Genomic DNA, 13060 nt, shown 5'->3' on the forward strand with positions numbered 1-13060 from the left:
TCAGCAGCCTGCAACTAGACTCCTAGTAGAATCAAAACTAGCTCTGATATTCCACAGTGGAGAGAGGAGAAGGTGCAATTAGCATGTAAGGCCCTTACTAGAGGCCCATACCACCAGATATTAATAGCTGTCCCCAGCCTCTCTCTATGCACTGGGTTGTGGAACCCATGACCCTTGCCTAGCAAATGCTGCTTAGTTGATGGTGAGTCCCTCCATCATAACAAAAGGCAAAGTACAGTTCCACTGTCCTTGATTCATATAATCAGGATAATAACAGTTTATTCTTCCTGCCCCAATAACAAAGAAACTGGGGCTCCTACAGCAGCCAAAGTGACCATCTGGGCAGGTTGGGTGTGCCTATGCAAATGAGATCAGCCCCCAAAGTTCTTTTCCACAACCCACCACAACTTGCCACCAGATTTCAGGGTAGAGCTCATCCCTGACTCTGCTTACATATAATAATACTATTTCTGCCCTTTCTTGCTATGAAGTGAGGATAGCGAGGTGCCTGTTTAACAGTTTGATATCCCGCTGTGTCAGTCTTGTGCTGAAGCAGGGTAGTATATCTTTGCTAGATCAGGAGAATAACTACTGATTCTTTACCAGAAAGATTTTCAGACATTCATGCTGATTCTTATTTAACTTACTTATTCTTTTCCCTGACAACAAAATATTCGGGAAGGTGTATTTGGTCCACTGCGGTTAATGGAGTTACACCTGATTTACATCTGTGTAAGTGATGTCAGAATCTCTGGTTGTAGTACCTGTTAGCGTATAATGCCATCCATGTTCAGCTGTGATTTGTTCATGGATTTGTGCTACCTGCTTGCCAAATAGAAATTGAATATGTAACCAAAATCACTTTTCATCTCCTTTTGCATACATTGCCATAGTCAGAGGCCACATACTGCATCATTCTTTGGCTGTAATATTTGCTATGGCATCCATCTCTCATTGCAGAAATGAAGCTCTTGTTTAAAAAAAAAAAAGGGAAGGGGGGCAGATCTTCAGTCAGTGTAAATTGATGCAGCTCCACCGAAACCAGTGCAGACACATCAACTTACACCATGGTTGCAAAAGAAACTTTCCAAACACAAAGTGAGTTTAAATCAGTCTTCCAACATCATGAAACATGCTCTTGTGTCAACTTTGAAATGTTATGTTGTATATTTGAAGGTCAACATTGTTAACCATTTCACTGCTGATCATTTAATAGACTCATAGATGTTAAGGTCAGAAGGGACCATCATGATCATCTGCACATAGTCTGATCTCCTGCACATTGCTAACCCTATGCAGGCCACAGAACATCACCCACCCACTCCTGAAATAGACCCCCTAGCCTCTGACTGAGTTACTGAAGTCCTCAAATCATGGTTTAAAAACTTCAAGTTACAGAAAATCACTGTTTACACTAGTTTAAACCTGCAAGTGGCCTGGGCCCCATGCTGCAGAAGAAGGTGAAACCTCTCCAGGGTCTCAGCCAATCTGACCTGGGCAAAAATTCCTTCCCAACCCCAAATACGATGATCAGTAGACCCTGAGCATGTGGGCCGCTACTGTGCTATCTCACAAACCCAAACTGCTTCCAACAGCTTTTCAGCTGCCTGGAGTCCCAGTTGTCCCTTGAAGAACTGCCAAAACTTCCAGCTTTCCCCTGATAGTTCTATAATACACTTATGCATTTTCAATACAAATACTGCAACACATTGAACATTAAAAATTTAGAGGCAGCAAAAAATAAATTGAATTTAATAAAAAATTAAATCAGCGGCTATATTGTAGTGATTGTGCTATTCATGTTCATATTTAATTCAATAAAAAAACATCAGTTTTGAACCCTTTCTCAAGCTGCCACAGAATCTCCACTTTGCTGGTTTGGAGAACTGCAGAATTTAAGTCAGACTTGCTATGGAGTTGTTATGCTGTCTGGAGTGTCTCAAAATTCTGAGTGCCAATCTCAGGTCAGACTTTCAGAAAATAGGGCAGACATCCCACACTGGTGGTATATTCTATAATTAGATTTCACCACGCTTGTGTTCCCGACAACCGGAACTTTTGTGATAAAAAATTATATAAACCAAAAATCATACTACATCAGGTTACTCCGAATCCCAAGGGAGCAGTCACTTGCCCCAGATCAATTGGTACTCGGGATCTTGCACCAGAAACAACACTGGTAGCCAATTCTCTAGTAAACTATCTAAAGATTTATTAGCTAAGAAAAATAAATGAGACATCAAAGGAGGTAAAATACATTAACAGGTCAATCAAAGTTTGTAAATCCAAATGATAGCAGAGATGTAATAATCTGCCAGTCTACAAAAGTATTTCAGGGTTACACAGAATAATTCTGGGGATATCTGCCTTCTTGTTTAGTTATTCCACCCTGTTAGAATCCAAACAGTCCAGAAATGCTGGTTCATTCCATGAATCCATATGTATAGCTTTTTCCACACAGAAAGCAATTTGATAAGTGTCTTTACTCCTCCATGAACCCTTGCTTTGAAACTAGCATTTCCTGTTACAGCCATTAAGTCCTTCATTAGCATTTCCTAGGTTGCATTCATGTTTGATGAGTTTAGTCACAGGGGTATACACAATGTAAAAGCAAAAGTAAGAGCAAACAACAATCCTTCTTTAGTTTCCATGAAGTTTTAACACCTAAGATCTTACATTAACACACCTTGGATCAGGGATTATTTAATTACAGGGTATACATAACGTAGAAGTAATGTAATAGCAAACTACAGGAGACAGACAAAAACAACACAATCAACAGCTCCTTTGATCGCTATTAGCATACGAGTGACTTAGTTTGAACCCACACTAACACTTAACACTGCTTTGATATTCACATACAAGTGACAGAGTAGCAGCCCTGTTAGACTGTATCCGTAAAAAGAAAAGGAGTATTTGTGGCACCTTAGAGACTAACAAATTTATTAGAGCATAAGCTTTTGTGAGCTACAGTTCACTTCATCGGATGCATACAGTGGAAATATAGCTCCCCACTATATTTTCCACTGTGTGCATCCAATGACGTGAGCTGTAGCTCACGAAAGCTTATGCTCAAATAAATTTGTTAGTCTCTAAGGTGCCACAAATACTCCTTTTCTTTTTACATACAAGTGAATTGTCCTAAGACTCTAGCATTCCCTGGCACTTGGCCTGTCAGTGTCATAGGAGCACACAAGGTCTTGGATAGGCTTCAGAGTGGTAGACGTGTTAGTCTGTGTCAGCAAAAACAACAAGGAGTCCTTGTGGCACCTTAGAGACTAACAAATTTATTTGGGCATAAACTTTCTTGGGCTAACACCCACTTCATCAGATATTTCCACTCCATGCATCTGATGAAGTGGGTTTTAGCCCACGAAAGCTTATCCCCAAATAAATGTGTTAGTCTCTAAGGTCTTGGATAGTTCCTCACAGTCTAAATCCACCCTGGAACAGCCACCATATGATTTGTTGTTGTGTCCTTATGTTTTCTCTGTAATAAACAGTTCATGTAAAATTTATCACTTACATCAAACACAGCTTATTTAGTCTGAACTGATAAAGCACAGAATTCTGAATATATTTATTTTGTGTCATATACTTATCATCCTGGATCTTTGTAAGGATGCGACGTACAATGATACTTTTCGGGCTGACTGACAGAAAATGGTATGTGAGATGGAATAGTAGAGAGATAAAAGAAAAGACAAATAGGTGATGCTAGAATTTCAACAAAGACTACTTGTTCTTGCAGGATCAATCTTGTTTTGTAGTATGCATTGTTATTGCTTCAGTTCATTTTGGGGAACTTGTACTGTAAGTGTGAGCTGTCTGATTTTGCTAAAGACAGGCTGCAGGTATACTGAAAGTTTTACTCAAACTGAGCGAATTCACCCAACATGGTATGGTAGGTCTCAGTTCAGCAGAGTCACTATGATTTAGGAAGAAGGAAGTGAATGGTATGTGTCTCTGAATCCTTTATACAAGGTAGAACTGGGCACTGGTCCTCGTAGGTCAGGGCAGATGGACTGTTTGGCAGTAAACCAAGTGAGGAGCAGTGGTTCCAGATAATGGGTGTCCAGTAATCCCAAGCCTCAGTGGCTGGAGTGGCTACAACAAAGGGCCTATGCAACTTCTCTACACGCTGTGTCCTGATCAGAGGGCAGATATGGTTTTCCTCAACCTTTGCACCATTCCCTCACACTAAGCCCATTTTACTCAGGCTCTGTGCCAGTATTGTGTGAATTTCAGCTTGAAAGCCATGTTCTACTGTCAGATTTCACATGCACAAATCCTGCTAAAGTCAGTGGAAAATGTGGGTGTTTATATGAGGGAAAAATTCAGCCCTAAGAATTAAAGGCATGTGAGATTTCTTCATTTCATTTGGAGATGCTGCACATACATCTAACTCCTGAGACACAAAATCAGGGCAGTTTTCCTGGGCACTATTCCCTTGAGTGCAGAGACAAAGTTGTACCTGATTTGACGTTTTCATTTAGAGCCCAGTTCTGCAAGATGCTGAACATGTGCTGAGATGATCTGAAATCCTCAAATCCCATCGTCATTTGGCTCTAAGGATGCTCAGCGCCTCACAGGATCAAGACTGTACATTTGAGAGACATTTGCAGAGTTAGTTTCAATTAGGCATATATTTGCAAAGATGTAAAAGATATCAGCTGTGTGATTTTGGTGCATTAGTTTTGCTTTTTAGTTTACATTGTACCTGGATACAGTGAGCAAAAGACACAGTACATGGTTGTTTTCTGTATTAGATATCAATTTTGTCACATAATGATTATAGTAATTAAATGAATCTTTTCTGCAGTCAGTAATATTTAAGCCTAACATTTCCAATTTTAATTAAGTACGCATGTGTGCACATGTGTGTATAATTAGTTTTCTTTCTTCATTTCATCTTTATCAGAGTTTCCTGTAGTGCATTGGATTTAGATTATGTTAAAACTTAGAAGGGCCTTTGATGAGAGAATAAATAATTCAGATTAAACCTACAATTCTATAAAGTTGTGTTAGAATGGTAGAAGTAAAAAGGGGGGAAGTTCTATGTTCATATTCTTTCTGGCATTGAAAATAACAACAACAACAAAACCAACCCAGGGTTTTATCTATACATTTCTAACTGTATTGGTGGGTGAATCATTGCCACATTTAATACATGTATTCACTGTTGTCAGGTTCTTTGCTGAGGATACTCTTGTTTCTTTGTGTACAGAGAGTTTGGATGGAGAGATCCAGAACTTCCTGAAGTTATACAGATGTTACAACATCAGTTCCCTTCAGTACAGTCCAATGCTGCAGCCTACTTGCAGCATCTCTGTTTTGGAGACAATAAAATAAAAGCAGAGGTAAGACACTTTGAGATTTTCTTTTAAAATGGCTTTGTCTGCTAATTACCACCAGAAATTTTGTATAATTTGAAAAAGAACGTCAAGAGAAATCATGTATATATGCATATAACCTGTATATTCAAGCTTTTAAATAATCACTACCATTACAGAAGGTGAGTTGCATAAAATTTTATTGAATCAGCCCCTTGGATGATTCATTTGTTTGGATTTGATTATTTTAAATTGAATGTGAGGTATTCAAATGTTGTGGCAGCCTAGGTGTCCAATAAGCAAGTAATGGCATGATCTGGCTTCCATAGAAGTCATAGGAATTTTGCTTTTGATTTAAATAGAAACAAGATTGGGACCTAAATAAAAGAAAAAGCTGAAATACATAAATAAATGTGTAACGTGTGCTACATTCCAAATAGAAACAAGAACACAAAACATGGGGCAGTAAAAAGGGTTCTGAGCCCAAACTCTGTTTTCATTTATACTAGTATAAATCAGGAGTAATTCCATTGAGTTGAATCAGAGATTTGCCCGAACAAGAACTTCAAGATTTGGCCCAAGATTTTTAGCCTACAAAACCCAAACTTATTATTTCATTATTTCACCCAATTTTTAGGAAATAATTCTAACAAAAATAAAAAATAAAAAGCAGATGGCTCAGTACATTTTCTATCTAAAACTTCACAAAAACCATACGCCCAGATCCTCAGCCCTTGCTGGCCTGCACTTGGCATTGGTGGGGGAGAGAGACCTCTGTGATCCCTTGATCTCAGTGGCTGCTGGTAGCCAGCTCAGCTCCTGCCGGAAATTTAAAACAGCCACAGAGGTGCTCTAAAATTATCCCAGTGCAGTACACTCCAAACACTCCTCCCTCCACCATGCTCAACAGAAGAGCCCCCTATATGAGCTGTACTCCACCCTGGGATTCCTCCATACATATGGAATTCCCAGATGGGAAAGCTTTTTCAGAACAGCCTAAAAAGATTGCATTGGTCCAAGGAACTGTTCCGTGATTTTCTGAGATTCAAACATAAATTATAGGAGAGTTAAAATAAAATATTTTTCTCTGTCTGAAAAGAGGTCATAACTGCTATAAGCCTAGATGTACCCCCCTCCCACACCCTTCTTACCCTTTTCTCTCATTCCATCTCCGCTGCTCAGTCTTTCATTAAAAGGATTGATTCATCTCTTCAGGTTTCCCAGAAAGACAGTTACATGATTATAGCAATTTATTCATTGTACAACCACTGCTTCCTCCTGTTAGCCATGGATGGGGAGCCCTTGGGCAGCTGTCCAACTGAAGGGAAGAAAGTTGTTTGTTTTGTTGCCAATTGTGTATGGAAAATCCCTTAAGAGATAGGCTGTTGTAGGTCTGACCTGTCTGATTAGGACGTCAATCTTTGACTATAGTTTAAGCTTTCAGAGTAATGAGCTTGTTGTTCTTTGTATATTTTGTGTGTACTGATAAAGTATAAAATACCACAGTGCTCAGCACCACTCTTATATTTTGCTGCCAAAAAAGGATAACAAATAAAATAAGAGATTTTGCTGTTGATGGTGATGTGTTTTTCCCTTTATTGGTTCTTCCCGAGGCCCTTGATAGATTTCTACCTCTGCAACAAGCAAGATGCATTTGAGGGCAAGACAAATCATTTTTTAAAAACAGTGCTCATGAGAATATGCTTTCAAACTGCTGCTGGTGGTGCTATAGATCTTGCTAACAAACAGTGGAATCTGTCTCCTTTTCTTTTGCTTTATGAAGAGTTTTTAACCTAAAGTACGCAAAGTGAGCAAGCTCCTTATTAATGATAATATGTATAAGTACCGGAAAACTCTTATTTATAGCACTCTGCACTGGTGCCCATATTTAGTGCAACTATAGTGCCCATCTTTTAAAAAGGGAAGAAGGAGAACCTGAGGAACTACAGACCGGTCAGCCTTATGGAGCAGGTCCTCAAGGAAACCATTTTGAAGCACTTGGAAGAGAAGAAGGTCATCAGGAACAGTCCACATGGATTCAGCGGGGCAAGTCATGCCTGACCAAACTGATTGCCTTCTATGATGAGATAACTGGCTCTGTGAATATGGGGAAAGTGGTGGATGTGATATATCTTGACTTTAGCAAAGCTTTTGATACGGTCTCCCACAGTATTCTTGCCAGCAAGTTTAAAAAGTATGATTGGATGAATGGACTATAAGGTGGATAGAAAGCTGGCTAGATTGTTGGTCTCAATGGGTAGTGATCAACGGCTCGATGTCTTGTTGGCAGCCGGTATTAAGTGGAGTGCCCAGGGGTTGGTCCTGGGGCCAGTTTTGTTCAACATCTTTATTAATGATCTGGATGATGGGATATGCTGGAGAGTAGGGATAGGGTCCAGAGTGACCTAGACAAATTGGAGGATTGGGCCAAAAGAAATCTGATGAGGTTCAACAAGGACAAGTGCAGAGTCCTGCACTTACGACAGAAGAATCCCATGCACCGCTATAGGCTGGGGACCGACTGGCTAAGCAGCAGTTCTGCAGAAAAGGACCTGGGGAATACAGTGGACGAGAAGCTGGATATGAATCAGCAGTGTGCCCTTGTTGCCAAGAAGGCTAACAGCATACTGGGCTGCATTAGTAAAAGCATTGCCAGCAGATCGAGGGAAGTGATTATTCCCTCTATTCGCCACTGGTGAGGCCATATCTGGAGTAGTGCGTCCAGTTTTGGGCACCCCACTACAGAAAGGCTGTGGACAAATTGGAGAGAGTCCAGCGGAGGGCAACGAAATTGATTAGGGGGCTGGGGCTCATGACTTATGAGGAGAGTCTGAGGGGACGGGGCTTATTTAGTCTGCAGAAGAGAAGAGTGAGAGGGGATTTGATAGCAGCCTTCAGCTACCTGAAGGGGGATTCCAAAGAGGATGGAGCTTGGCTGTTCTCAGTGGTGGCATATGACGGAACAAGAGCAATGGTCTCAAGTTGCAGTGGGGGAGGTCTAGGTTGGATATTAGGAAACATTATTTCACTAGGAGGCTGGTGAAGCACTGGAATGGGTTACCTAGGGAGGTGGTTGAATCTCAATCCTTAGAGGTTTTTAAGGCCTGGCTTGACAAAGCCCTGGCTGGGATGATTTAGTTGGTGTTGGTCGTGCTTTGAGCAGGGTGTTGGACTAGATGACCTCCTGAGGTCTCTTCCAAGCCTAATCTTCTGTGATTCTATGATTCTAAGGCTGTCTGGGTTGAGAGACTTGTTCCCAGCTGCAGTGTGGACATATCCTGCAAGATCCTGATTCAGCAAAGCACCTAAGCACAAGCTATGTGTGTGTTTTAGGCTCAAGACTTTGCCCAAATGGGGATGGGATTACTCTGATGCTTAGAATTAAGTATGTGCTTAAATACTTTGCTGCAGGGTTTTATAGATCACCGGAAGGAACTCAAAAAGAAAAAGAGCACTTCTGGCACCTTAGAGACTAATAAATTTATTTGAGCATAAGCTTTTGTGAGCTACAGCTCACTTCATCGGATGCATGCAGTGGAAAATACAGTGGGGAGATTTATATACACAGAGGACATGAAACAATGGGTGTTACCATGCACACTGTAACAAGAATGATCAGGTGAGGTGAGCTATTACCAGCAGGAGAGCGGGGTGGGAGGGAAACTATTGTAGTGATAATCAAGGTGGGTCATTTCCAGCAGTTGACAAGAACGTGTGAGGAACAGTGGGGGGAATAGTTTTACTTTGTGTAATGACCCATCCACTCCCAGTCTTTATTCAAGCCTAAGTTAATTGCCCCTTTTAGGTCTGTAATCGAGAGTCCAAAGAGATTGAAGTGTTCTCTGACTGGTTTTTTAATGTTATAATTCTTGACATCTGATTTGTGTCCATTTATTCTTTTACATAGAGACTGTCCAGTTTGACCAATGTACGTGGCAGAGGGGCATTGCTGGCACATGATGGCATATATCACGTTGGTAGATGTACAGGTGAACGAGCCTCTGATAGTGTGGCTGATGTGATTAGGCCCTATGATGGTGTCCCCTGAATAGATATGTGGACACAGTTGGCAATGGGCTTTGTTGCAAGGATAGGTTCCTGGGTTAGTGGTTTTGTTGTGTGGTGTGTGGTTGCTGGTGAGTATTTGCTTCAAGTTGGGGGGCTGTCAGTAAGCAAGGACTGGCCTGTCTCCCAAGATCTGTGAGAGTGATGGGTCGTCCTGCAGGATAGGTTGTACATCCTTGATGGTGCGTTGGAGAGGTTTTAGTTGGGGGCTGAAGGTGATGGCTAGTGGCATTCTGTTATTTTCTTTGTTGGGCCTGTCCTGTAGTAGGTAACTTCTGGGTACTCTTCTGGTTCATATTTTTTCATGCTTTGTGTGTATAAAAAGCTCTTCTACACTTTCCACAGTATGCATCCGATGAAGTGAGCTGTAGCTCACGAAAGCTTATGCTCAAATAAATTGGTTAGTCTCTAAGGTGCCACAAGTACTCCTTTTCTTCTGGCTCTGTCAATCTGTTTCTGTTGAAGGAACTCAAAGTGCTATAAATAAAACTATATATTACTTCAGATCTCAGGCTCCAATTTCGCAAGTTTCCTAATCATGTGCCTATCTATAAGATAATGAGTAGTCCCACTCACTTATTTGGGATTAATCATGTGCTTACAGTTAGGGTATGTCTACATTTACAACACTACAGTGGCACAGTTGCAGTGTTGCAGCCATCAGCATTGGTAATCCTCCTCCCCAAGAGGCTGTAGATAGGTCAACTGAAGAATTCTTGCAACAACCTAGTGCTGTCTACATGTGGACTTAGGTCTGCTTAACTTTGCCACTCTGGGGTGTGGATTTTTCACAGCCCTGCATGATGTAGTTATTCCAACCTAATTTTCTAGTGTAGACCGGGCTTTAGGTGTGCATATAAGTAGCTTGCTGAATCTGGACCTAAACAAGGGTACCTGCGAACAGAATTGGACTCATTCATCCTCTCCAGATATAATGCATTTGTATTTTTCAAATGATTATAGAACTTGTTTTCCCTGTCTAAATGTCTTGCCTGTTGAATTAGCCAGGATTAACATTAGACTCGCTCATCAATAAGATTAGCTGCATGGTTCTGTACAGTTACAAGGAAATGGAAAGGTTTCAGTGGAGTGTACAGGAGAGAGAAGGGCACAGCCAGGCACACCCAGAAAATGATTTTCACTCTACAACTTGCAACATCTTTGGAATTAATGGTTTAAGTCTTTGGATCCCCAAATATAATGCAAGAAATCCAAATTCAACACAAATCCAAATCCATTGAAAAGGAGAAAATTACTACTCTACTTTATTAAATAAATAGGTTTAAAGAGGTACAAACGGCTTGTGTTGCAGTAGCAAGAAGATGGCCCAGATGGTGTTTGGGGATTTTGAGAAGGGAGTGGGTCAGGGAAAATATGAATGAAGGAGGTGATATTTATGACTCCTGGTAGACTACATGGAGAAGGTGAATCCATAAAGGCTTACTGATTCATTTGTAAGGTTTGTTATTATTTTTAATGTGTATGTCCCCAGAGCATTGTATGGGCATATCTAAAACAAAAAAATGAATCCAAAGCATGAGTGGATGTAATTCTATGGCCTGTGCGATGCAGGAGGCCAGAATTAGATTATCCTAATGGTCCCTTTGACCTTAAAATCTATCTATGAAATAATGTTTCAGCTCTTGGTGTCATCTTCAGAGCCAGAGTGAAACAAGACTGGAAAATGCACAGAATCTCTCTTGCAGAGTTTGCTAAGCTTGTGGTGCTATACAACCTGCTGCCACGTTGCAGTTACAAGAGAGACGCTTTAGGGTACTCATTCAAAAACTTGTTATGACCATTTGAATTTAGATAGCATCTGGATTGGAGTATAATTTATACCATATTTTCCATCTAAAAGAGACGGTTTTATTAATAATCATTCATCCTAGCCCAACCATCCCTTCACAATGTCTGCTTTGTACCTTAGATGGTTATAAGATCTTTGGTCCCCGGCCATGTGTGAGTTCAATGAGACTACTCACATGCATCAAGTTAATTCCAGCTGCTTGTGGGATAAGGGCCCTTTATGTTTTATTCTAGAAAGACAGTGTCCACTTAAAAACTAGTCAGTTAAAAAAATAATAATTGCAGGTACTACGCTTGTTCTTAAGACTCCAGCCAATATTTGTGGTTTTACAATTATGGTTTCCTCTTTTATACAAAGAAATTTCTCTCCCCAGTTGCTGTGTGAAAAAACACAAAAAAACAGGAGAAATGTATTGACTGTGCAGAAGAAAACATTGAACCGGCTATATTAGAAATGTCAAATGAATACAGTAAACAAAACTGGGAAAAAATTAAATATTTTTCTCTAATCTTTTTCAGTTACAGTAACCTTGGGTTTTACTTGTAACCATAGTAAATAAAAATGGCTTTCATACAAAAGTGTAATTTTAAGTTGATAGAGTCCCTTTAAATAAAACTGTATTTTTTCATGAATCCAAAGTCCTTATCGTTCTTTTTGTCAAGAACAAGAAAAAGGCTTAAGCTTTGAATACCTGCCTCTTTAACTTGGTAACTATTATCTTATCCAGAGGTATCTGCAGATGCCCTTGTCCTGTCCGCTAAAAGGACATTCTGCAAAGAGGATTACTGTTTCATGGGAGGAAGCCTCAGGGGGTTGCATAGGTGTCAAAAGCCATTTGTGCATTCACAGAGCACTCATGTCTATTGCTTTTGTATTTTTAGGGTAGGGTTTTCATTTTTTCCCTTCCAACTTTCATAAGGGTATATAAATATTGGAGTGAGATAAATAATTGTGAATTTTATATAGAAGAAAATGGTGTTACTGTTTTCATTTCTCTTCTTTGCAACATTTTAAAAAATTAAAATCAAGGCTTGGGGTTTTTTTTAAAGCATGATTAGTTGAATGTTTCCATTTCTGAAAATGCAGCTTTTACCCAAATTGCACTTTTGCATAGGTGCCTCTCTCCTCTAATAGAACAAGGAGGAGACTAACACAGTTACCCCTCTGATACGTCTCTCCTCTAATAGCTGAGTCTCTTTAACTATGGCTGACAATGGGTCATATAAAGAGTTCATTAACTCTTTGGTCAGTGGTGCTTCTTCTAGTCCTCTGCTCCTGTCCTAACTCTTTAGATTATCTCAGAATCACCAGAGGAGAATTGGGGGAGCCTCGTTTATGTGACTGACTGACAGATGGATTTTCTCTCCTAGTGGGTGGTGATCAACCCCCAGTGTGAAGTCCCACCTGGATTGGTGAGGACAGAACATACAGAAAAAATACAACTGCATCTCTAATAGAATCTGCATCCCAGAATACTTCAGAGAGTTAAATGAGACAATTATAAATGTTCATTGATAAACAGTGGCTGTGGAGAGCGCAATTAAGAGGCAAAGGCAAGGGAGAAAAGATATGTTTTCAGCTGAGATTTGAAAACGAATGGAGAGTTGATGAGGCAGAAAGACACAGGAAGACTCTTCCAGATGGCAATTGCTGCTGAGGAGAAGGCTCTCACACCAACAATGGTGCATTTGTGTGTAGAGACAGAGAGGAGCCGGTCCTAGACCACCAGAGAGAAGAAGTCGGGGAGGTAGAAAGAGAGGAGCATTTTAAAGTAGTCAGCAGAGAACTTTTTTTTAAAAGAGCACTTTCTATGAAACACAGGATTCATTCTTCTAAAGCAATTTCTCTTGCT

General features: G+C 40.3%; 1 protein-coding gene across 10 annotated transcripts in view; it reads left to right on the forward strand.

The window, feature by feature from the left end:
* Window positions 1-13060, forward strand: part of CTNND2 (catenin delta 2) — a 1172806-nt gene that overhangs the window by 885429 nt on the left and 274317 nt on the right. For all 10 annotated transcript variants that reach the window (XM_074945030.1, XM_074945027.1, XM_074945025.1 and 7 more), the window contains one exon: window positions 5228-5360. In XM_074945030.1, coding sequence (XP_074801131.1) covers window positions 5228-5360 — 133 coding nt within the window. The remainder of the gene's footprint in view (window positions 1-5227; window positions 5361-13060) is intronic.

The sequence above is a fragment of the Natator depressus genome, chromosome 2 (assembly GCF_965152275.1).
Source record: "Natator depressus isolate rNatDep1 chromosome 2, rNatDep2.hap1, whole genome shotgun sequence".
Taxonomy (NCBI): Eukaryota; Metazoa; Chordata; order Testudines; family Cheloniidae; genus Natator; species Natator depressus.